The sequence below is a fragment of the Gobio gobio genome (genome assembly GCF_949357685.1).
Source record: "Gobio gobio genome assembly, chromosome: 11".
NCBI lineage: Eukaryota > Metazoa > Chordata > Actinopteri > Cypriniformes > Gobionidae > Gobio > Gobio gobio.
This window is the reverse complement of record NC_137104.1, coordinates 1,594,057-1,620,213: the sequence shown is the minus strand read 5'-3', so window position 1 is coordinate 1,620,213 and position 26,157 is coordinate 1,594,057. Positions and strand designations below refer to the sequence as shown.

General features: G+C 37.5%; 1 protein-coding gene across 4 annotated transcripts in view; it reads left to right on the top strand.

Annotated features, from left to right (window-relative positions):
* Window positions 1–815: 815 nt before the first annotated feature.
* The window catches only part of ago4 (argonaute RISC component 4), a 66,349-nt gene continuing 41,007 nt past the window's right edge, over window positions 816–26,157 (top strand). For 2 of the 4 annotated variants that reach the window (XM_079829663.1, XM_079829662.1), the window contains exons 1-9: window positions 816–995; window positions 8,425–8,596; window positions 11,553–11,673; window positions 11,744–11,925; window positions 18,886–19,022; window positions 20,328–20,462; window positions 20,626–20,697; window positions 22,967–23,054; window positions 23,184–23,331. In XM_079829663.1, coding sequence (XP_079685789.1) covers window positions 977–995; window positions 8,425–8,596; window positions 11,553–11,673; window positions 11,744–11,925; window positions 18,886–19,022; window positions 20,328–20,462; window positions 20,626–20,697; window positions 22,967–23,054; window positions 23,184–23,331 — 1,074 coding nt within the window. In that variant the 5' untranslated portion in view covers window positions 816–976. The remainder of the gene's footprint in view (window positions 996–8,424; window positions 8,597–11,552; window positions 11,674–11,743; window positions 11,926–18,885; window positions 19,023–20,327; window positions 20,463–20,625; window positions 20,698–22,966; window positions 23,055–23,183; window positions 23,332–26,157) is intronic. The other 2 variants (XM_079829665.1, XM_079829664.1) reach the window with 1 other exon arrangement.

Sequence of the window (26,157 nt, the reverse complement as noted above, 5' to 3'; positions counted from 1 at the left end):
TTCACAGGGGCATCTGAAGTCTCCATGAGAGGCTGATACAAACTGGAGCTGACGAACTAGTGTCCTCACGACTAGTGTCCCGAGATAACAACAGAAAAGCAGATGGGAAATAATTAGCATAGCTGCTGTTCAGAATATTAATACTGTTGGTGCGATTTAACTGTAGTATAAAACATGTGAATATAAAAGTGCATATGATGGATAGATGCACTTTTATGATGGAAAGATGCACTTTTATGAAGGATAGATGCACTTTTATGATGGAAATCTGCACTTTTATGAAGGATAGATACACTTTTAAGATGGAAAGATGCACTTTTATGATGGAAAGATGCACTTTTATGAAGGATAGATGCACTTTTAAGATGGAAAGATGCACTTTTATGAAGGATAGATGCACTTTTATGGACAGAAACAGCCGTTCACTAAAGCTAGGATTAGCCAGGACATTTTTAATGTAACTCTGACTGAAGAATGTCATCTAGGATGACTTGAGGGAGAGTAAATCATTGGTGATTTTTGGGTGAACTATCCCTTTAAGATAACAAATAAAGAAAAAGGGGGGAAAACAACCACATTTATTTGCTATCAATCAACACACGTGCCAAAATGTCACTTACAACAGACATTAGTCGGCGCGTAGCAGGTTTCCCCGGGATTTTGACGGCTCCTAAAATCTAATTATGCACTACAACGCGCAACTTGATGAGCTCGCGCACCTCACCGGCCAAACCTTTATCATGAGAGTCAATGTGTGCGTCCACCAACCGAATGTCGCGTCCCCGCGCATGCGCACTTACAAATCCCATGGATCTGCTTTAAATCACTCAGAAGACAACGCAAGCCGAGCGCTACACATCTACGCATCCTTCCATTTCTTAAATTAGCCACCTTAAGCTTCGCGATACCGCCCCCAATTTCAGTGTCGGTACGGAGCCGCCAGGCCGGGACAGAGACGGAGAGAGATCCCTCGGCCATGGAAGCGCTCGGACCCGGTAAGTGCTGGAAATTACGCCGTGTGACAGCGTAGCGCGGGCCGTTGCGCTGCCTCACCAGGGCCCGCGGCTTCGCGCTTGTTTAGGCCTCAACGGAAAAAACGACAACAATCCCCCTCTCACACCGCGTTCGTGTGTCAAACCCGTCCAAACGACACCAGGCGGTTAATAATCGCACTCCACCCCGGAGAACGAGTGTTTGAGACGCCAACAAGTGTGTGTTTATCTCTGAATGAGCGTTAAATGGCCAGTGCGGAAGACAGGACGGCATTGTGTGCTGGGGATTTAACCACACGCACCTTCCTTCCGCGAACAAGCCTGCGTAATAAACCACACGGCATCTGTCGTACAACACGACACACACTCCGGGGTTTATTTCGACTGTTTGCTCGTCAGAAGTCACAAATATCGTTACGGATGTGTTGCGCGAGCTCGACGCGCGCGTGCGGCGTAGTGGAAGCGCGCGCGCGCACGTCAGTGTGTGTGTGTGTGTGTTTTTTGTATTGTTGGCGCTTTGTTTGATCGCCCATGTGCGTTTGTTTATGCCTAAATGTTGACCAGAGGATAAGGATTGACAGGACTCGAGTACTTGACTCGAGCATGAACCCGATGACCTCTGGCAAATGGGCTGAGTTATGATCTCAGCATGATAATTAATAACCGGTACAGTAGCATCATTAAAAAAAAAGCTAGTTCACTTTGAGCACATGCTGCTGTTTTTCTTTTGCCACCACATGCATTTGTTTTCATGCATGCATGCTTTTGATTAACATTGCAGTGTGTGTGTGTGTGTGTGTGTGTGTGTGTGTGTGTGTGGCAGTGTTTGTTTACTAAAACATGACTAGAAAGCTCCATTATTGATCTTATTCAGTGAAAAATTGCACTTTTTAATCAAAACATAGTAATTTGCTTCTGGCAAACATTGCGTTATTTTAGCAAACTCAATGTAATTAGTCATTTAAACCCCAAAGTATTGAATTTTGTGCACTTTATGCGTGTCATAAGCGCTGTTTCCCTACTTCTGATCATGTGTTGATTCTGTGTCTTTATCGTGACATCATCACTTGACCCCTCAGTTTAAGCCCACCATGAGAGACGCAATGCATGCTGGGATATTATATTTATCCAGACTAACCTACAGGATCCTTTTGTATAATTAGCATCCGTTCTGATTCATAACCCATGAAATGCACATAACTCTGCATTATTAGTCTTTCACTTTGAGTTTCAGCTTCTCTTTTTGATGGAAGGTTTGCTTGGAAACTCCCAAAGTTGTGACGTTTTACACCAAAATGATGATCCATCACAGAATCCAGTCATAAAAACAGAGTTTACTGTCAAATTGATGAATACATTAAAGCACTTTATCATCATTTTACCGTTTAATTTGAGGCAAACGCTCGTCATATGAACGCACGGCTTTATATTAATGTTGTACAGTAGAATTGAGCTGTAGTAATAATACTAACACTCATAATAATAATAATAATGATGATTAATTATTACTTATTTATTTTTGTGCCGCTCTTTGTTTGACAAATTTACGTTCATATGATTAAAAGATGTTTTGCTTTCATAAGTTAAATCTATCCCTAAATGTGAAATGCAAAATCCAGCTGTAAAAATTGAATTTGACATATTTTTGATGAATAAATCAAAAGCAGGGATGAACACACAATTATTAAAAATCACAATTGTTCTACTGTTTAATTTTAGTAGACCTCTTTTGTGCAGGAGTTGTTTAATTTTCATTTTTTGGGGAAATAAATATATAGCAAAATGTGAAACATTAGTTTTCATTTAATTATATTTTAAGATTAAATTAATTTGTTTAATTATCACTGTTTTTTTGTGGTGGTATTTTGTATTTAATTATAACTAACTCCACTTAGGACCTATTATTGCAAAAATAATAATTATTTAAAGTTTTATGACTTGCATTGATTATTCATGCTTTTTGATTATTAAAGTTTAATTAAAATCAGAATTTGGGAAAAATAACGTATTTCATATGGTTTTAAAAAATTATTTGTTGAACTATTAATAAATTGTTTACATTTTTAACACAATTTAACATTTAATTTATGCCTTCATTTCATTTCCCAAAAAATGTACGCACACAAGGATTTCTGGAACTTTACATTGAAATTACATTTTATTTTAAAATAAATTAGTGTTGTTTTTATGAATTCAATTCATTATAAATGCTTGATTTGTTAAAATGTAATTAAACTGTTAAAATGGACTCCAGAAAACATATAACAGAATTTTTTGGTAAAAAAACTTAAACGGAATTAAGAAAAAAAAGAAAACTCTTTTATAGGGCCTTAAAGATGTAATTTTTGTCAAACTTTTAATAAATGATTGTGAAATTGTTTAAGTTTTATGATTTCAATTAATTAGATATGGTTTTTGTTTATTCCATTTGTTCAATTATTGTTTTATGCCTTCATTTGATTGCCAGAAAAATTAAAAACACAGAATTTCTGGAGATTTTTTTTCTTCTTAGAAATAAATAAACTAGGGCTGTCAAAAGATGAATCGCATCCAAAATAAAAGTTTGTGTTTCCATAATATATGTGTGTGTACTCTGTTAATTATTATTTATATATAAATACACACACATTCATGTATATATTTAAGAAAAAAATATTATTTTTATATATAAAATATTTATATATATTATATAAATGTATATACATGCAAATATTTCTTAAATATATACATGAATGTGTGTGTATTTATATATAAATAATAATTAACAGAGTACACACACATATATTATGGAAACACCAACTTTTATTTTGGATGCGATTAATCGCGATTCATCTTTTGACAGCCCTAAAATAAACATTTATTTTTAAATTAAGTGTTGTTTTTAACAATTAAAATGCAATTTCTGTTTTAAGAAAGAAAAATATATATTTTATATGGCCCTAAACATGTACTTCTTGTTAAACTTTTAATAAATTGTATGCTGTTTATGATTTCAATTCATTAGACATGCTTTTTTTAAAACCTAAAATATAATTTAACCATTATAAACCATGGAGTTTAAAGCCCAGAGAAATGTAAACAAAATTTGGGTTAAAAATAACCCGTATTTCATAGAGCCCTAGGTGTGTGTGTGTGTGTGTGTGTGTGTGTGTGTGTGTGTGTGTGTGTGTGTGTGTGTGTGTGTGTGTGTGTGTGTGTGTGTGTGTGTGTGTGTGTGTGTGTGTGTGTGTGTGTGTGTGTGTGTGTGTGTGTGTGTGTGTGTGTGTGTGTGTGTGTGTGTGTGTGTGTGTGTGTGTGTGTGTGTGTGTGTGTGTGTGTGTGTGTGTGTGTGTGTGTGTGTGTGTGTGTGTGTGTGTGTGTGTGTGTGTGTGTGTGTGTGTGTGTGTGTGTGTGTGTGTGTGTGTGTGTGTGTGTGTGTGTGTGTGTGTGTGTGTGTGTGTGTGTGTGTGTGTGTGTGTGTGTGTGTGTGTGTGTGTGTGTGTGTGTGTGTGTGTGTGTGTGTGTGAGCAGCTGAGTGGCCTATATATAGAGCCTCTGGTTTGATGAATGCTGGTTTAGCCTGTATGGGGCCGCTCCTGATTGGGCTCCTGCTAACTGGAGCATGAGGCTCTGAGGGCCTAGACCCCTGCAAACCTCTTGACAAAGAGGAGCATCGTAGGCCCTTCCATCCCCCAAAACACTGAGGAAGTGACGCTCTTATAAGGCCTGGCCTTCCTGCTGATGATCAGTGTCCAATAGGAAGAGCCCTGTGAAATATGCCCCCCCCCCCGTTCTGGTTTCCGATTAACGCTTAAATTAAATGTTAGGACTCAAAAAGCATGTCTACAATATAGCAATTTATTATTAGTTTAACAAAGAACATTTGGGAACACTTTATATTACAGTGTCAGTTACGCATTACATGCAGTTACCATAGTAACAACAGTGAATTATGCATAATTACATGCAACCTAACCCTATAGTAAGAACATTGTTAATATTACTCACTACTTAAATATAGCAAATACAGTGAAACACAAAGTGTTGCCGAATATTTTTAGGACCCTATGAAATGCGCAAATTTAGCTTTCCGTTTTAATTTTCCTGTTAGAAAATGTTTAAAAGCAAAACCAGTTTTATAAATTGTTATAATTTAACGATTTATGAATATTTTTTTTTTAATTTTTAGGGCCCTATGAACCCCTATATATAAAATAATAATAAAAAAAAAAGATATATACATTTTATTTTATTTTTCTTAATTCTGTTTTATTTTTACCAAATGTAGTTTTCTTTAAGTTTTCTAGAGTCCATTTTAATGGTTGAATTAAATTGTAATCAAAAAAGCTTGTTGAATTCATAAAAACACTTAATTATTTTTAAAAATAAATGTTAATTTCTAAGAATTTTTTCTTCCGAAATTTTTACATTTTTCTGGCTATCAAATAAAACAATAATTTAACTTTTAATCATGAAATTAAACATTTTTGAGCTCCATTTTTAAATTAATAATAAAAAAAATCATGTCTAATTAATTGAAATCACAAAACGTATACAATTTAATAACCATTTATTTAAAGTTTAACAAAAAAATACATGTTTAAAGCACTATAAAATAAATGTTATTAATTCAGTTTTATTTTTACCAAATGTTGTGTTTTCTGGAGTCCATTTTAATGGTTGAATACATTTAAAAATCAAAAAAGCATGTCTAATTAATTGAATTCATAAAAACAACACTTTATTAATTTGAAAATAAAAATTCTTAAAAAAAGTTCCAGAAATTCTGTGTTGTGCGTTTTTAATTTTCTGGCAGTCAAATGAAGGCATACAACCTTAATTTAACTTAATATTAAACTGTTGTGCTGCACACAAAAAGAAAGTTTTAATAATAATTTATCATCATTATTATTATTATTATTAGTGCTAGTATTATTTTTAAATTGTACTGTACAATTCTACTGTACAACATTAATATATCTCATAACGCTGCTTTTTATCTATTCATCAATTTTTACTAATTCCGTCAATTTCCATTTTGTTTTCAAAAAGCATGTCTAATAAATTTTAAGTTTGAACATTTATATATAATTATTTTTTCTTCCGTTTTATGTTTTATACAAATTTTTGGATTCCTTTTTAATGGTTGTATTAAATTTTAATAATCAAAATGCATGACTCCTCAATGGAAATTGAATAACTTTATTATTTTCCCTATGAAATGTTTCTGTGTTGTTATAATTGTGTTTCTTTCTGGATTTATGATTTAAATACAAATATATGACCTGAACAAAAACGCATTAAATGAAGGCATACATTAATTTAATATTTTAAAATATAATTAAATGAACTAATTCCTGCATGACAGAGGTTTACTCAAATTAAAACATAGAAGAGAATATTAAGTAATTTTGTGTTCAGTCCTGCTTTTGATTTATTAATCCAAAATATGTCACAACCCATTTTTACGGCTGGAAATCATGAGCGTTAAATAAGATTTAATTTACATTTCTCAATATTTTGGCATAGATTTAAGTGACCAATGTTGTGATGTCGTCATCATCACAGCCCCCATGTGACCGTCTCTCTGTCTGTCTGTCTGTCTGTCTGTCTGTCTGCCTGTCTCTCTCTGTCTGTCTGTCTCTCTGTCTCTCTGTCTGTCTCTCTGTCTGTTTGTCTGTTTGTCTGTTTGTCTCTCTGTCTCTCTGTCTGTCTGTCTGTCTGTCTGTCTGTGTCTGTCTGTCTGTCTGCGGACACACTCAGGCTTTGCAGGGCTCCAGACTAACTTTTTTCACTAGGAGCACAGTGGCCCCCAACTGAAAATTTTAGGGGCACAACCAGAAATTTTAGGGGCGCACACCGTAAATCAACATGCTAACCAAATCTACTCATTTCCACTGTATTACTAATAGGAATCGGTATCGTTAAGGTTTTAATGGTATTACTACTCTTACCCATACTGCTTATCGATCCGGTACTTTAACAGTATTCTTAACGGTTCTTTTTATTATACTTTATTTATTTTTTTTATAAAAAAAAAAAACATAATTAAGAACATAATTAACATGGCTTTATAATCTAAAAGTAAAATATCTATAGCAAAAGAAACCGCAAAGTTTGAACAAAAATATAAAACATCTATTTGTTAATGGACCAGTGTGCAGGCATTCGGAAGGTCTGCTAACATTAATATTACAGTAAAGAACAAACCTACAAAGATATCTAATAAAGTAATGAAATGTAAAATAACACTGCATAGTTTTCACTGTATAAATTGATAGATTAATGCTTATAAAATCTAAAGTTATTAATTCAAGAGATGTGAATATTTTCTATTTGCCTTTTGTTCGATTCGAATTAATGGCTCAATCGTCAGCAGGTTTATTAGACACTGCCCCTTTAAGACCGATCAATGTAGAACTAATAATATCATATTCTCCTATTTCTCCAAACTATTTACGCCCATTTAAGATATAAACGGTTAAAATAACTACTCTCCAATCCGGTCATTTTGACACCGGCTATTTGTTGTTTATTTGATGGTTTAGACGCGCACACGAAGCCTAAAATATTAAGTGCAAGTCGGTCCATTTCGCAGCACACACACATAAGCCGCCTTGAAGTTGGAAACAGCGTCTCTTGCGCGGATTATTGTGCATTTAATAGCTCTTTGTTATCAAACACATCCCGCAGTTTAGCAACAGTAGAGACTGCAGTTTACAACAATCACTGAATCTGACGTTTAGTTTAGGTTTAGGGAGAAATGACAGCGCAAGGCTGTGAAGGGAAGGATGTCGCGCTCGACTGAACATGGCTATAGGAATAGTTTTACCTCATTCCATCTTTTTATAATTCTTGGAAGCCAAAATCGAAAATAAAATTAGATTAATATCACAGCACATCCCTAAAGTTTAAGCAGACTAAACAGTTGTGTAGTTCTCTTGGCCATCGTCACTCATTAAGCTGACTGTGGTGTTGTGTTCGCTGTAGCTCGCTCGCTTTCTCTCTCTTCTGGATTGCGAATAGGAAAAATGCATCACGGACAAATGGTTTAATATTATCTCATATAGAAACGGCTGGCAAAGATAGAATTAGCCAGACATAACGTCTATCAATTATAATTAGTAAGTGTATTTTCTTAATTTCTCCAGTATGACAGCAGGCAAATTTACTCGTCGGCGTCGTCGCACATGTGCGACTGGATGTAAAATTCAGTCGCACACACTCAAATTTTAGTCGCAAAATGCGACCATTTAGTCGCACTCTGGAGCCCTGCTTTGTCTGATGGCTTGTGTGGGGCGTCCTGGAGGCGGGACAGTAATTGATGGCCTATTGTTCTGTTGGGGTTTTTTTGTACCCCATTGGTGGGTCAAAGGTCGAGGTGGATGTCGTGTTGCCTTGTTAAGTTGTGTGTGTGTGTGTGTGTGTGTGTGTGTGTGTGTGTTTCCTCCAGGCCCGCCTGCCCCGACCTCCCTCTTCCAGCCTCCGCGCCGGCCCGGCTTGGGTACGGTGGGGAAGCCGATTCGCCTGCTGGCCAATCACTTCCAGGTCCAGATCCCCAAGATCGACGTCTACCATTATGACATCGACATCAAGCCCGAAAAGCGGCCCCGCAGGGTCAACAGGTGAGGGCCGGCTCTGGAGACACTTACAGTAACTCTAAACCCTCTGGGGCTCTTCGCTCATTTCTGACCACAATTGTTTTATAAATATAAAAAAAAAAAAAAAATCATAGCTTCATCGGAATGGACTTTATTGATACTTGGTATATCAACACTCAAAAAAATTGGGGACAGGATTTGAAAAGTCTAAGTCAGGGTTTTTCCTGGGTCAAAAATGGTCTGCGGTGGTGGCTGACAGACATGGTCATCCATACACACACACACACACACACACACACACGCACACACGCACAGTAAAAAAAGTACCCTACCCACGTGATCTGCAAGCGCAATACTGACAATACATTTTAAATAAATTCAAAGGAAGTTTGTAACTTTTGCTTATAGTATTTTTTCATGTGGGATCAAAATAAGATAGTATATTATAGTAAAATTACTATAGTGTTTTTGAACCGTACTATAGTAAATATACTACACTAAGTGTAGTAAATACTATAATGTACTGTAGTACTTACTATAGTACGGTTCAAAACACTATAGTATTTACTAGAGTAATTTTACTATAATATACTATAGTATTTTTTCATGTGGGATACCTTGATGTTTGTTTTTGTTCCTCATTTTTACACTATTTACTGATCATTGTTTTGGTATATAATCATATCCATATTAAAAAGTAGTATTACATTTTTTTACAAATAGCCTAATTTTCTGCCATATACAATTTCATAAAATGATCAGCTAACTAACAACATATTTGTTCTGGGTTCACCTCACTCCAGTCTAAACTAAATGATTTTAGGCTATTTATTTTTACTACACATTGTCCACATAAATAAGCTGAAAGACTGTGGATAATTCAAACTAACTCTTACACCCACTCTTGCTAAAGTGTGTAAGCACACTTGTGTTCTCATTTCAGATGTTGTTCAGAGTAAATGATTAAACTGATTGGTTAGTTCAGTGTTGGACTGATCAGTTGTTCTAACCAGTCGTTAAAATGATTCGGTTCAAAGGAGTCATTAGGTGGCGAATCGGACATTAGCAGACGCGTTGTGTGTGAATCCCGTCTGTTAGAACATCGCGAAAGATTTGTAAACACACAGAAAACACTTCATAACCGGACAGGATTTGTTTCCCGTTTATTGAAAGTATGCTTTATGTCAGCTGGTCAGAGAATCAGTCAATGTTTTTTGAGCGCATTTCACACCCAGCGGTAATTAAAGGGAAACATCGTCTGATAGCGCCACGTGCAACATGGATTCGGTCTTCCGACCTTTTGATTTTGATTAACGTTATATGTGAAATATTAGAAAGCTAAGAATGCTTATTTTGAAGACAGAGAGCGTGCGAGCGGAGGAGGAGCTCTGGTCGTTCTCTCTGTCACTCAGTTACAAGCGCAGCATCTGTTCTACATCACTCATAAATCACAATAACTCATCAAATAAAGCTTTGGTGGGACAAAAATTTGTTTTGGCGGCCGCCCAAAAACATTTTCAATGTAGGAAAAACCCTGTAAGTGGTCGTACAAAAAATAGTCACACTCAGGACCTTCGGGTCAAAAATGACCCTCATAGGAAATGAACGGGAAATTGGCAAAATAATGAAAATACAGAGTTTTTTTGTGCATATAATCTACAAATCAGCCAGGATGCAGAAAAAAAGGACTCAACAGTGAAGATCTCTAAAACATCAAGAGTGCAAAACACACACACACACACACACACACACACACACACAAAAACACAAATAGCTTTTGGAATGGCACATGCTAATTTGTGTGCGTGTGTTTTTGTGTGTATAAGTGTGTGAGTTTTTTTGTCTGTTTTGCACTCTTGATGTTTTAGAGATTTGTAGATTGTATGCACAAAAAACAAATTTCCCATTAATTTCCTATGAGGGTCATTTTTGACCCGAAGGTCCTGAGTGTGACTATTTTTACGACCACTTAGACTTTTCAAATCCTGTCCCCAATTTTTTGGGTGTTTATAAACCAATAAAGTACCAATAAAGTCACCAAGTTTCGGACCATTCCGATGAAGCTACGATTTTTAATTTTTTTTTTTTTTATAAAACGCAAGATCCACTATAGTGGTAAAAATGTGCTATTGCGTGATAAAAATGCTCAATGTGTCCACCGTATGGCACCGATATAATTAAAAACATTGCTGTAATGAGGCCTAGGCTTGACTCTAAAATGAAATACAGCTTTAAAGCTACACTGTGTAACTTTTTTAGTTTATTCTTAGCTAAAAACACTTAGTTCTTTCTAATATATATGTGCTCATTAATGTATATTTACTTCTTTCAAGTAATAAAGTATTCTCGTAAGTTTATAATATGCCATTGTAAACACATACGGGTGAGGGTTTGAATGCGGGTCGCCATGTTGATCCTCCATCTTGAAAGTACATTAGCCAAAGAGGGACATTCCCGTAAATTCAAGCTTTGCCTTTGGTGTTTTAACACTCGATGGTTGAATGTGGACGAGGTCCAACTGGAAGCCATGTTCATCTTGGACTAAATCGGCCACCGTACGAGTTAAAACGAAATCGGAATTGAGAGGAACAGAAACTAATATTCACTGGATGGTCATATACAAGTTCACCACTAGATGGGGGAAAATATCACAGTGTAGCTTTAATGAATTTTTTTTTTAATATATATATATATATAAAAAAATGGGTCATAATTATTGCATAAATATGAATTATAAATCATAAAATTATCTCAAAACACCAAAAAAAGAAAAGAGAATATTATTGAACAAAAATATATTTAATTGATTTTACTCAAATCTTTTTTTTATCTTAATCTCGCCCTCCGGGTCATGTTTGACCCATAAATGAAGAACCCCAGAGGGTTAAAGACCCGAAACGAGGTGTTTATTTAGGGCATGGAGCTGTAATCAGCAGTGTGTGTGTGTGTGTGTTTAAGCTTGTGTTGTTTATTCCCACAGGGAGGTGGTGGATACGATGGTCCGACACTTTAAGATGCAGATCTTCGGGGACCGGCAGCCGGGCTATGATGGCAAGAGGAACATGTATACGGCTCATCCTCTGCCCATCGGGCGGGACCGGGTAATGGACCATCAGGTGTCTGAACCAGTGCAGCCTCCACTGCTAATGCTAACGTGCAGGTGTTCTGCAGGTGGACCTGGAGGTGACGCTGCCAGGGGAGGGGAAGGACCAGACCTTTAAGGTGTCTCTGCAGTGGGTGTCCGTGGTCAGTCTGCAGATGCTCCTGGAGGCTCTGTCTGGGCACCTGAACGAGGTTCCGGAGGATTCGGTCCAGGCTCTGGACGTCATCACTCGCCATCTTCCCTCCATGAGGTGAGCCACTCATCAAGCACCAGATACAACCCTAGCGGCTCCTCACGCAGATTCTCCTATTAAGGAACACTTAAAGCGTTAAGGCCCGGGTATACTTCGGCCGTCCGCGTTCATGCACCGCCCGCATGATGTAATTTTCGTCACTCGGAGGGCTCGCGGCCGGCCGCACACCCCGTCTGCGCGCAGCCCAAATTTTGTGACCGCGTGGACGGTCCGCGTGCAACAGCGCATGCGCCAGCAGTACAGAAGAGTCCACTAGGTGGCAATACACACAGTATTGAGCACAGTGTTCAGCCGTCGAAGAAGAGTGTGCAAAGACCGGTTTAAAAACAACACGCTTGAAAAAAAAGAGAGAATTTTTGATTCTTCAGTTTCTTCCAAACTATGTTGCAATGGTGGATCCACTACAGTTCTTCTCCGATCATGCCCAGCGAATGTCCCGTTGATGACAGGACTCAGTGCTGCCCTCCGATGTCTGGTGGAGCATAGACACTTTTTTACTGCGCATGTGTCGAACGCGATCCTCCGCGCGCATCCGTTGTGTAGTATACTTTGAAAGACGCGCGGACAGGGCTGCGCGAGTGACGTGTCCGGGTGCGGTAAGTGAAGTATACCCGGGCCTTTAGTTCACCCAAAAATGTAAATTGTGTCATTAATTCCTCACCCTCATGTGGTTGGACACCCGTCAGACCTCCGTTCATCTTCAGACACAAATGAAGATATTTTAGTGTAAAGCTGATGCTGAGAAAGGCTTCAGATAGGCCTCCATTGGCATTCAGTACATTTACACTCACAAGACCCATAAAAGGCACTAAAAACGCCGTTACAAAGTCCATCTCACCACAGTGACTCTACAATAATCTTACGATGCGACGACAATAGTTCTTGTGCGCAAAAAAAAAATCTAAATAACACCTTTATCCAACTTGTTCTTGTCTTCCGTGTGTGTCTCCACGACGCATGCGTGAGAATATGAGCAGATCCGGCGTTCGGACACATGACCCAGAAGAGATTTCTTCACAAGCAGAGGAAGACGCGCGTGTCTCAGCTGTTGAATTCTACACTGATCGTGCTTTAGGTCTCGGCGTAGTTCTCAAACTCGGGCTAAAGTGAGCATTTCATGGATTCCCGAACGCCGGATCTGCTCATATTCTCGCTAGGGGTGACCTCGAATAGTCGAAGATTCGATGCATCGATATCCGGAGCCTGATTCGACCACCGATCTCACAGTCGAATCTTTGCGGGTGTTATGAAATGAGGATCATACCATTTTGGCAATATGGGGGGTGCTCAATGTCTAATTTCACACATAACAAATAATAATAGTTTTAAAAAATATAAACATCTATAGGCTACCGTAGCCTATCAGTAACGCTACCACATATTTATGACCATCATCAAAGCGGGATATGTATAGCAGGCAGAGGAAATTAAAAATTCTGTTGTATTGAAATTGTATTTCATTGTTTATTATTTCATCATTTTTTTTAATTACTATTTTAAAACTACAGTTTAAAAAATTATGTTAAAAGCCTTGTTTCCTGTGATTTTAATCCCTTTGTAAATATATTATGTTGTCCTTTACAATAATATGTATGAATGTGTATGATAAAAAGGTGACCTTTAAATTGTGGCGTTAAAGGGGACGTGTGCCAGGGGAAAATTTGGGTGCACCTAAATAAAAAAAGTTAGGCAAAGAGTTAGTCTGGAGTCCTGCATACGGCTAATTTTGCCCCTTTTTTTAACTCATTCGTTTACATTATATAAAGGCTAATGCTGTGTTCACACCAAACGCGAGTAGAGTGTCTGGAGCGAGTGATTTCCACGTTAAGTCAATGTAAAGACGTGTTAATTTCGTTGACGAATAATTTTCAACAACCTTTTTTCACTGATGAAAACGAGACGATAACTAAATAAAAACTAGTGTTGGATGACAAACTATGATGAAAACTCACTGTCATTTTCGTCAACAAATAAAAACGAGATGAAAATGTTCAGAGAGATGGAGTCAGAACTGATGTCCTGTGTCACAGATGAGCACATTTGATCTGAACTGATCTAAAACACACGGCCTACAGCCTCACACACCCCCAATCCAGCTCCAGAGCGGCTCAATCAATAACACACACTTATGCCAGAGTTTATGAACTAATGCTGATGAATAATGACAGTGTTTACTTTACCATGTTTATATAGTAATATGTTTTAGACGGTTGTAATAATGCATATTTGATCTCCTTATCTGAACTTGAATGAGCTCCTGCAACTGCAATAGAGCAGACATTTCAAAATAAGAGTCCCGGGGCCTATACCATGAAGCCGGTTTAGCTGGCTAGCCAGATATGTTTAAGCTTAGTTTGTGCCAATCCTGGGTTTAAGGTGCCATTAAAGTGGTTTGGCTTTTGGTGTTCATCTCCATGGTAACTTACTCTCCACTGCTAACCTGCTCCGAGCAGGTTATGTTCTGGATAAGAGATCTCAAACTGAAATTGGACCAATCAGCTGTGAGCAAAGTGACCCATATCTGATGCAATAAAGTCACTCCCCCTTTTTCTTCTCCAAATTAAAGGTCACTACATAGCAAATGGCTATTAAAGACTTAAGCCTCTGCATTTTAACAATGCTTATTTATAATAATAATTTTGAATTTTTTAAAAATAATTTATGTAATTATTATACGCTTAATCAATTACACATGTATAATTTTAGTAAATCAATCATTAATATGCATTTTGTTAATATTAAAATAAATAGCCTATATAAAGGTCATACAAATAAGCTTTAAATTCAATAACTAAATCTATAAAAAATTACATGTGAGTAGTGTTGTTTTCGTCAACGAAAAGTATGACTAAATATCGTCGTCAACGAACCTTTATAACGTGACGAAAACGAGACGAGACGCAACGTAAATGCTGGTCATGTGACGATGACGAATAAAAACGAGACTAAATGTGGTTCACAAAATAAAAACTATGCTAAAATGTCTCTTCATTTTCGTTGACGAAAATGAGACGAGACGAAAAGTCGTGTTTTTATTTTGCAGTATTTCTGTGCGTCTCAATCAGGGGCTGCATCAGGTCTCACTGCGCAGACGCAGGCGACATCACGCTCTTCAAACCCCACTCGCGCGGCGTCTCCGATGAGTGAACGGGTCCTTTGGCCGGCCAGTCGGGGTTCGTAAGCCCTATTCGGACGGTAATTGTTTGTCCTGCGGTTGTAAGGTGTCTTATTATTTACAGGAGCTAGTCAGTGATTTTATTGTCGTCTTAATGCAGAATATCAGTGTTTTTCTCCCACCACCCGTGTAAAAATCTCCGGCCGAATTACCTAACTGAATTACTGTTTGACAAACACCAAGGTCGTGGGATGCCGTCTGAATCCACATCTCTGAGTTTTCAATCACTTCAGAATTCACGGTTTATATCCTTTTTGGCCACTGCAGAGCACCGTGCGGTTGTGCTTCGCTGTTATTTTGATGCATTTTAAAGATCTAGACTTGTATTACTGAAATATTGGTAAGTATTTACAAGAGCAAGATATTTCATCACCGCTCAAACAAAGAAAGAAAGAAAGAAAAGCACGTAAACATTTGAAATGTGCCGTTATAACGGCAGCAATTATATCTGTTAAAATAACCGCAGCATTATGAATACCTCATAAGCGAATAAGAGGCTATATTCACTTATTTCCACTAATTTCCATGTGGAATAAAATTACATCCTTTATTTTGAGATAAAATACAAGACAGAAAAACATTTTAACTATAATGTGGGTCTAATTTTAAACATAAATAATGAAATAATAATTTGGATATTATTTTCCTATTAAATTAAATATGCATTTATTCTTATTAAGACATTTGGAAAAACTTTTATTACATTGAAGTGGAAAATAAAACGGGTGTTGTGGAAATTGATGGGGAGAAATGTGGCCACAAAAATCACAGGAAAAAACACCACAAACCTTAAGAGACATCTCAATGTTTTTATTTATTTTATTTAAATGTATGTGTGTGTACTTGTTTAGTTGGTAAAATAAATATGTTGTAACTTCAAATCAGAGCGTCTTCCGTGTCTGGAATGGATGTATTCTTGAGTCTATAAGGTAACAATAATATAATAAGATAACATTGTTTGAAATGGGTTTGGCTAAAAGAAGATTTTGGTTTTGTCTATAATACGTACTTATACTATATTGACTGGGTTAAATAGAATTGCATTACTAAAAAGAGACTAAAATACAATTTTCATAGACTAAAACTTGACTAAAATGTCATTAGTTTTCGTCGACTAAAACTAGACGAAAATAGTCATAGATAATTCTGACTAAAATAAGACTAAAATGCTCAGACTTTTATCGACTAAAACTTGACTAGACTAAAAAGAGTATGACTATGACTAAAACTAATAAAAACTAAAATGACTGCTTGACACAAAGACTAGACTAAAACTAAAATGAAAACAGGCCGCCAAAAACAACACTACATGTGAGCATAAATTTTCAATTCTCTATATATCAACTATAAACTAACTTCATTACTTTTACTTGCATTGACGTATAAGATTTTTCTTAAAGTTGTCCTCGACAGCTCTTTTCTTCTGTGTAAATTTGTTTAAATTCTTAATATTTTTCAATCATGTAATGTTCTGCAGAAGAGTGAAGTGAATCTCAGTTTGACTGATCCACAGCGTGTGATTGGCTGTTCACTGCTGATGTCACAGCTAAACTCAGGATCAAAGCCTGAGTTGACAGAGAAAGTTGATGATCAGCATCATGGGACCAACAAAGCCTGAATAGATTGGTTTGGTTTTGTCAACTCAAAACTAATCCTGTAACCCTGAGTTTGTTAAACTACCATCATGGTACAGGCCCCTGGTGTATTTCCAGCTTGTTTATCATTAAAAGTCACGCATTATATATTCGTTTGGTTTCACAATAAACTGTATTTAATTTAATTCCCATTTAATTCATAGTCAGGAGGAAAGACCAGTATTTGACACATATTCAATAAAGTATCAGGGTTATAAAATAAAGAAGATAACGTCTTTCAATTATTAATATGTGAGATGGTGGTCCAGTGGGTTAAACCATTGAACTGACACACAGAAGGTTGCTGGTTCGATCCCAGCGGCCACTACCAGTGTGTCCTTGAGCAAGGCACTAGTAAATAGTAAATAGTTTACTCCATGTTGCTCCAGGGGGATTGTCCCTGTAATAAGGGCACTGTAAGTCTGTTTTTTAAATAGGCGCTCTCTTTATAAATAAACCACAGGTTTGAGCTTTAAACAACTACATTCTCAGCTGAAAAAGTCTTAACTACATTTTGTGACTCAATAACAGTAGTATTTTTAAATGATGCTGGAAAAATGAACCTAGGGGTGATTAACACATGGTTAGCGAGTAGATCGTTCTCTGGGATGCGAATGTAAAGAGTTTTATCTCTAAAAACAGATTAGCTTATAACGCTAGTATATGGGGCATAGAATAAGTCAAATTAAATCGCTAGTTAATAACACTAACAAGGCTCAAAATAGCCTCACACTAACACAGTGGCATAATGAGGGTCCCTACACGCAAACCCAAGCATTGAGAACTGTAAGTGTACAAACAGTTTAATAAGAAGATGCTTTATAAAGACAGAACATTACGCGTATACAGATATTTTAGAGATAAAACTCTTTACATTCGATTTTCATGAAAACGCATCCCAGAGAACGATCTACCCGCTAACCATGTGTTAATCACCCCTAGGTTCATTTTTCACCAGAGTTGTCCTTTATGGGCTCATGTTTGTTTTGGACCAGGTGTGTTAAAGGGATGCAACACTACAGTTAGTCCACGATTCAATACACACCTCCGTTTTTTTAACCACGGTTTTCGGTTCGGTTCGGTTCTGATGGCTTGTCACATCAGTTTTTTGCTATTATATTCTTAGGTGACAAGAACAGCAAGAGGTTTTTTTTATTGCAAAACTTTCTTTATTTTACTGAAAAGAATTGGAAAACCCTTACTTAAACTTAACTTTTACTTTAACAAAACCCTTGTACACATTCCTAGTGGATTGTATAATATAAAATAAATATATATAAAGATTTACACTGGCAGCTCAGAGCAGTACAGCAGCATTTAAGGATGAAATTGAATGAATTAATGTAAAAATAAAACACTAAATAGACTTCACTATAAAATATACATTGATTCTTATTAAAGCTACTGTATTAAAGTTCTTCAGTCAAGAGCAGTGATTTTCTCTTTGTCTTTACTTAACTCAAATGAAAATTCTGACATTGAGAAAAGAATACAGGTTTGGAACAATATTAGAGTGAGTAAATAATGACATAATTTTAGAGGTGAACTGTCCCTTTAAGGACAGCGTGTTCACTATAGGCTGCGCCGCTGTCAATTAAAGACCTGCACGCATCTAATATACACACACACACACACACACACACACCGTTTTTACTTTCACTTTAGACATAACCGACTGTGTTTATGTTAAACTTGTGTGTATTTGACAGTATTAGCGCAGTAAGGCGACTACTTAGTCCCGTAATCACGTGTTTGACAGGCGTTTAGTGCGCGCGCTCGGAAAAGCGCATGTTAAAACTGTGCATAAGCACGCGAATGAAGGCTTTAAAACTCATGCAACTTTCGTGATTGTGAATAACTCTAGTGTTCTGTGAGTATAACTCTACCACTAACATGTGATGTGAATGTATGTCGCGTTGTTCAGTATATTGGGATGGAGGCAAATGATAGAATTTGTGAAAAAATAATTAATTAAATGCAAAACCGATAAAAACGCAATTCACAAGCGCGTATTGAACCGTGAATGCCGTACCGAACGGTTCAATATTATATTGAGAATTGTAGCATCCCTAGTGTGTACACACCCTAAAATCTTTCTCTTTGCTCATTTGAGTTGTGTGAACTCATTGTGTTTGACCTTTGACACAGGTACACTCCAGTAGGGCGTTCCTTCTTCTCCCCCCCTGAGGGCTACTATCACCCGCTGGGAGGAGGACGAGAGGTGTGGTTCGGCTTCCATCAGTCCGTCCGTCCAGCGATGTGGAACATGATGCTCAACATAGATGGTGTGTTTAGTCTTCTTAAAGGATTAGTTCACTTTTAAATAAACTTCTGCTGATAGTTTCCTCACCCTCATGTCATCCAATATGTCCATGTCTTTCTTTCTGCAGTCGAAAAGAAATGAAGGTTTTGGATGAAAACAGTCCAGGGTTTTTCTCCATATAATGGACTTCAATGGGCTCCAAACGGGTCAAGGTCCAAATGACAGTTTCAGTGCAGCTTTAAACGACACCAGATGATGAATAAGGGTCTGATCTAGACAAACCATCAGCTTCTGAGAGAAACCCAGCAGTATTTATGATATTATTTTACCTCTTATCAGACGAGCGTGATCATCTCTGAGCTCAGACATAACTTCAGGAGAGTGAGGTCAAATACGAGTGTGGTCATAGATGTATACGTAGATGCCTCATTAGCGCCTGCACGGATCAGTAGAATGAGGCATCTACTATCGATATATCTATAACCACGCTCTAATTTGACCTCACTCTCAGAGCTGAGCTCAAGCTCAGAGATGATCACGCTCGTCTGATAAGAGGTAAAATAATATCATAAATACTGCTGGGTTTCTCTCAGAAACTGATGGTTTGTCTAGATCAGACCCTTATTCATCATCTGGTGTCGTTTAAAGCTGCACTGAAACTGTCATTTGGACCTTGACCCGTTTGGGGCCCATTGAAGTCCATTATATGGAGAAAAACCCTGGACTGTTTTCATCCAAAACCTTCATTTCTAATGAAACAAATTAAGTCTTTATGAGCGAGTCATTGAATCATTCATTCAAGAGATTCGTTCAGAAACACTGATTCATCCCGTCATGAAACAAGTGAAGTCCTTATGAGTGAGTCATTGAATCATTCATTCAAGAGATTCGTTCAGAAACACTGATTCATCCCGTCATGAAACAAGTGAAGTCCTTATGAGTGAGTCATTGAATCATTCACTCAAGAGATTCGTTCAAAAACACTGATTCATCCCGTAATGAAACAAGTGAAGTCTTTATGAGTGAGTCATTGAATCATTCACTCAAGAGATTCGTTCAAAAACACTGATTCATCCCATAATGAAACGAGTGAAGTCTTCATGAGTGAGTCATTGAATCATTCATTCAAGAGATTTGTTCAAAAACACAGATTCATCCCGTAATGAAACAAGTGAAGTCCTTATGAGTGAGTCATTGAATCATTCATCTTGGATGACATGGGGGTGAGTAAATTATCAGCAAAAGTTTATTTAAAAGTGAACCAAGTCTTCTGTGTGTTTCCATGTGGCCGTTTTTAACTGGTTCTTTCGTCCCTCACACACTCCAGTGTCAGCTACAGCCTTCTACAGAGCCCAGCCGGTCATCGAGTTCATGTGCGAGGTTCTGGACATCCAGAACATCAACGAGCAAACCAAACCCCTCACAGATTCACAGCGGGTCAAGTTCACCAAGGAGATCCGAGGTGAGGAAGTGTGCAGGTTCATCATGTGTTGTTCAAGAGTCTCTTCTGTTCACCAAGGCTGCATTTATTTGATCAAAAATACAGTAATATTATGAAAGTACTTTCAATTGTAATATATTGTAGAGCTGCACAATTACCAATTGTCTATTAAACCTTTGACAAGTACGATCACAGCGAACATTGGGATCTGAGTTGGCGCTGCCGCTGACCCAGAGAGAGCAGGTGTCATATATAGGTATGAAACAGCTTCACAAACAGTCTTTTCAACCACACAGTATCATTATTTCTGTCTTACAAGCATTAGTGATAAAGCTGATAGTCTGGATATAAACACTGATGTCTACGGTAGAGATCTAAATAAAGTGAATCGCCTAAAGATTGTATCAATTACATCGTTACACCAGTAGGTGGCGACAAGAGACTGTTAAACATGTGAGTCATTGAATCATTCACTCAAGAGATTTGTTCAAAAACACTGATTCATCCAGTAATGAAACAAGTGAAGTCTTTATGAGTGAGTCATTGAATCATTCACTCAAGAGATTCATTCTAAAGCGCTGATTCATCCAGTAATGAAACAAGTGAAGTCTTTATGAGTGAGTCATTGATTCATTCACTCGAGATTTGTTCAAAAACACTGGTTCATCCAGTAATGAAACAAGTGAAGTCTTTATGAGTGAGTCATTGAATCATTCACTCAAGAGATTTGTTCAAAAACACTGATTCATCCAGTAATGAAACAAGTGAAGTCTTTATGAGTGAATCATTCACTCAAGAGATTTGTTCAAAAACACTGATTCATCCAGTAATGAAACAAGTGAAGTCTTTATGAGTGAGTCATTGAATCATTCACTCAAGAGATTCATTCTAAAGCGCTGATTCATCCCGTAATGAAACAAGTGAAGTCTTTATGAGTGAGTCATTGAATCATTCATACAAGAGATTTGTTCAAAAACACTGATTCATCCTGTAATGAAACAAGTGAAGTCTTTATGAGTGAGTCATTGATTCATTCACTCGAGATTTATTCAAAAACGGATTCATCCAGTAATGAAACAAGTGAAGTCTTTGAGTGAGTCATTGAATCATTCACTCGAGATTCATTCAAAAACACTGATTCGTCCAGTATTGAAGCAAGTGAAGTCTTTGAGTGAGTCATTGAATCATTCACTCGAGAGATTTGTTCAAAAACACTGATTCATCCAGTAATGAAACGAGTGAAGTCTTTGAGTGAATCTCGAGTGAATGATTCAATGACGCACTCAAAAACACTGATTCATCCAGTAATGGAACAAGTGAAGTCTTCATGAGTGAGTCATTGAATCATTCACTCGAGATTCGTTCAAAAACACTGATTCATCCAGTAATGAAACAAGTGAAGTCTTTATGAGTGAGTCATTGAATCATTCATTCAAGAGATTCGTTCTAAAAAACACTGATTCATCAGTAATGAAATGAGTGAAGTCTTCATGAGTGAGTCATTGAATCATTCACTTGAGAGATTTGTTCAAAAACACTGATTCATCCAGTAATGAAACGAGTGAAGTCTTCTTGAGTGAGTCATTGAATTATTCATTCAAGAGATTCGTTCTAAAAAAAAAAACACTGATTCATCCAGTATTGGAACAAGTGAAGTCTTTGAGTGAATGATTCAATGACTCACTCAAAAAAACTGATTCATCCAGTAATGGAACAAGTGAAGTCTTTATGAGTGAGTCATTGAATCATTCACTCAAGAGATTTGTTCAAAAACACTGATTCATCAGTAATGAAACGAGTGAAGTCTTCTTGAGTGAGTCATTGAATTATTCATTCAAGAGATTCGTTCTAAAAAAAAAAACACTGATTCATCAGTAATGAAATGAGTGAAGTCTTCATGAGTGAGTCATTGAATCATTCACTCGAGATTTGGTCAAAAACACTGATTCATCCAGTATTGGAACAAGTGAAGTCTTTGAGTGAATGATTCAATGACTCACTCAAAAAAACTGATTCATCCAGTAATGGAACAAGTGAAGTCTTTATGAGTGAGTCATTGAATCATTCACTCAAGAGATTTGTTCAAAAACACTGATTCATCCAGTAATGAAACAAGTGAAGTCTTTATGAGCGAGTCATAATTAAAGTATTTAATCATTTGATAATTTAATATAGACTGAAGCAGTAATAACACTGTGTCAGAACCTGTAGTAAATTACACCTGATTTATTATGAGAATTATGAAATGATTCTTAATGAATCTCGAATTGTGCAGTTCTAATATATTGTGTAATGTATTCCTGTGCAAAGCTGATGTTGTGCTGCTTCATATATTTTTATTTCAGGCTTCTTTGATTAAAACGTTTATGATAATCTGTAATATCGTTAATGTCTTTGCTGTCACTTTTGATCAATTTAATGCATCCTTGCTGATTACAAGTGTTAATTGTTCTGATGTTAATGGGCCACGTCTGCTTCAGCTGTGTGTGTGTTGATTTGCTGAGTTAATGTCGTTGTGTGTGTAGGACTGAAAGTGGAGGTCACACACTGCGGCCAGATGAAGAGGAAGTACCGTGTGTGTAACGTCACGCGCCGGCCGGCCAGCCATCAGACGTTAGTGCCCCATCACATCTGATCTGTGTGTGTGTGTGTGTGTGTGTGTGTGTGTGTGTGTGTGTGTGTGTGTGTGTGTGTGTGTGACTACAGACCCATCAGCTGCATCTGCTCTGTGTGTTTCTGCAGGTTTCCGCTGCAGCTGGAGAACGGGCAGGCCATGGAGTGCACAGTCGCCCAGTATTTCAAACAAAAGTACAGCCTTCAGCTCAAATACCCTCACCTGCCCTGCCTCCAGGTGGGGCAGGAGCAGAAGCACACCTACCTGCCCCTCGAGGTGAGAGCCGAGCCGCCACACACACACACACACACACACACACACATTGCAATATTGCGTTACTCCCTTAAAGGGTTAGTTCACCCAAAAATGTAAATTGTGTCATTAATGGCTGAGCCTCATGTGGTTGGACACCCGTCAGACCTCCGTTCATCTTCAGACACAAATGAAGATATTTTAGTGTAAATCTGATGCTCTGAAAGGCCTCCATTGGCTCAACTTTACACTCTCAAGACCCTTAAAAGACACTAAAGACTAAAGTTACAAAGTCCATCTCACTACAGCGGCTCTACAATAACTTTATGAAGACGAGAATAGTTTCTGTGCGCAAAAAAACCCTAAATAACGACTTATATAGTGATGACGATTTCAAAACACTGATTCATAACGCTTCAAAGCTTCATGAGGCCGTGAGTCGATTCAGCGGTTTGAATCGTCAAATTTCAGCAGTTTGACACACGATCCGAATCATCATTCGGCTCATTGATTCATAACGCTCCAAACCGCTGAATCGACTCACTGATTCATAACGCTCTGAACCGCTGAATCGACTCACTGATTCATAACGCTCCAAACCACTGAATCGACTCACTGATTCATAACGCTCCAAACCGCTGAATCGACTGATTCATAACGCTCCAAACCGCTGAATCGACTCACTGATTCATAACGCTCCAAACCGCTGAATCGACTCGCTGATTCATAACGCTCCAAACCGCTGAATCGACTCGCTGATTCATAACGCTCCAAACCGCTGAATCGACTCGCTGATTCATAACGCTCCAAACCGCTGAATCGACTCGCTGATTCATAATGCTCCAAACCGCTGAATCGACTCGCTGATTCATAACGCTCCAAACCACTGAATCGACTCGCTGATTCATAACGCTCCAAACCGCTGAATCGGCACAGAAACTATTCTCGTCTTCATAAAGTTATTGTAGAGCCGCTGTAGTGAGATGGACTTTGTAACTTTAGTCTTTAGTGTCTTTTAAGGGTCTTGAGAGTGTAAAGTTGAGCCAATGGAGGCCTTTCAGAGCATCAGATTTACACTAAAATATCTTCATCTGTGTCTGAAGATGAACGGAGGTCTGACGGGTGTCCAACCACATGAGGCTCAGTCATTAATCACACAATTTACATTTTTGGCTGAACTAACCCTTTAAAGTGATATTAGCCCATGATTTACTCACCCCCAAGTCATCCGTGGTGTGTGTGCAGGGTTCCCACACTTCTTGAAAGTTCTTGAATTTCAGACACATGGATTCAAGGCCTGGAAAGTGCTTGAAAACAAACACATGTCCTGGAAAGTGCTTGAGTTCAGCATGATCTGCATTGTGTTAGAGTAGTGTGTGTTATTACAAACACTGGCCTTCATGCGCAGCCAAAGCCAGAACAAAACAGCTTTACTGGAGGAAGATATCTCAATATATTTCTGCTGTTCTGTAAGCGCATCTACTGTCTAAAGCTCTATTCAGATGGTCAGTGTTTCTCTTGGGGTCATAAGGCGTTCTCATCATTGTCTGGGGCTAGTCTGAGATTTTATTATCGCCTGAATCCAGAATGTCAGTGTTTTTCTCCCACCACTCGTGTAAAAATCCCCGGCAGAATGACCTCCTGTTTTTAGACAAACACCAGGTCGTGTGGTCATTTAATTACCGTCTGAATCCACATCTCTGAGTTTTCAAGGATATATCACTTCAAAATTCACTGTTTATATCCTTTTTGACCCCTGCAGGCCACCGTACGGCTGCGCTTTGCTGTAATTTAGATGCATTTGAAAGATCTAGACTTTCATTAATGCTGGCGAGTATTTACAAGAGCAATATTTCATCACCGCTCAAAAAATAAAAAGAAGAAAAGCACAAACATTTGAATTGGGCCGTTTTTACGGCAGCGATTATATATATATATTAAATATAATATATGCAGGTCTTAAAAGCCTTCAAATTGATTTTTTAAAAGGTACATGTACAGGTGATTTAATAAATGTTTTATGCTAACAATTCACTTGTCCATATCTTTTCATTTAATTGGAAAATTCATGTATACAATATTATCTCTATATTTTGATGTTTTTTTTAAGTAATGATTTATAAAAAAAGAAAACTAAAATTAGTGTGAAATAATTGTTAAAAGCAGGAATAAGAGCTGCAAACTGCATCTTGTACATCAGCCTCTTTCCTCATTGGATTTGATAAAACTGGACATTTTTTCTTCATTAGAAATGGTATTTTAGTTGTCAGTTTATGCCTTAGCGTTACTGCAGTAATGATAGACACAGGTACAGCAGGTATTTTAAATATTGGCAGTAACACACACACCTTTATCATATTTATTGTGCTTATTTAAAATTAAAGGTGCTTTAAAAAGTCCTTGAATCTGGTGTTCATGAAAGAGTGTGAACCCTGTGTATGACATTCTTCTTTCAGACGAATATAATCTGAGTTATATTACAAAAATCCAAGCATTAGAATTTGATTCATAGTTGCTCTGATTTTGAAGTCCATCAAAAGTGCATCTGTGCGTCATATAACTGCTCCACACGGGGTGTTCGTAAAGGCCTTCTGAAGCGAATCGATGCGTTTGTGTAAGAAAAATATCCATATTTAAAACTTTATCAAGTAAACTTTTGACCGACCACCTTCCGTGGAAAAGTGTTGAATGTTGAAAGTGAAACTCAGGATGTGTTCGTGACGTCATGACGATCAGGGGAACCGGGGAACTTTCAACACTTTCTCCATAAACTGAACAGGGAAGCCGGTCGGTCGAAAGTTTACTTGATAAAGTTTTAAATATGGATATTTTTCTTACACAAACGCATCG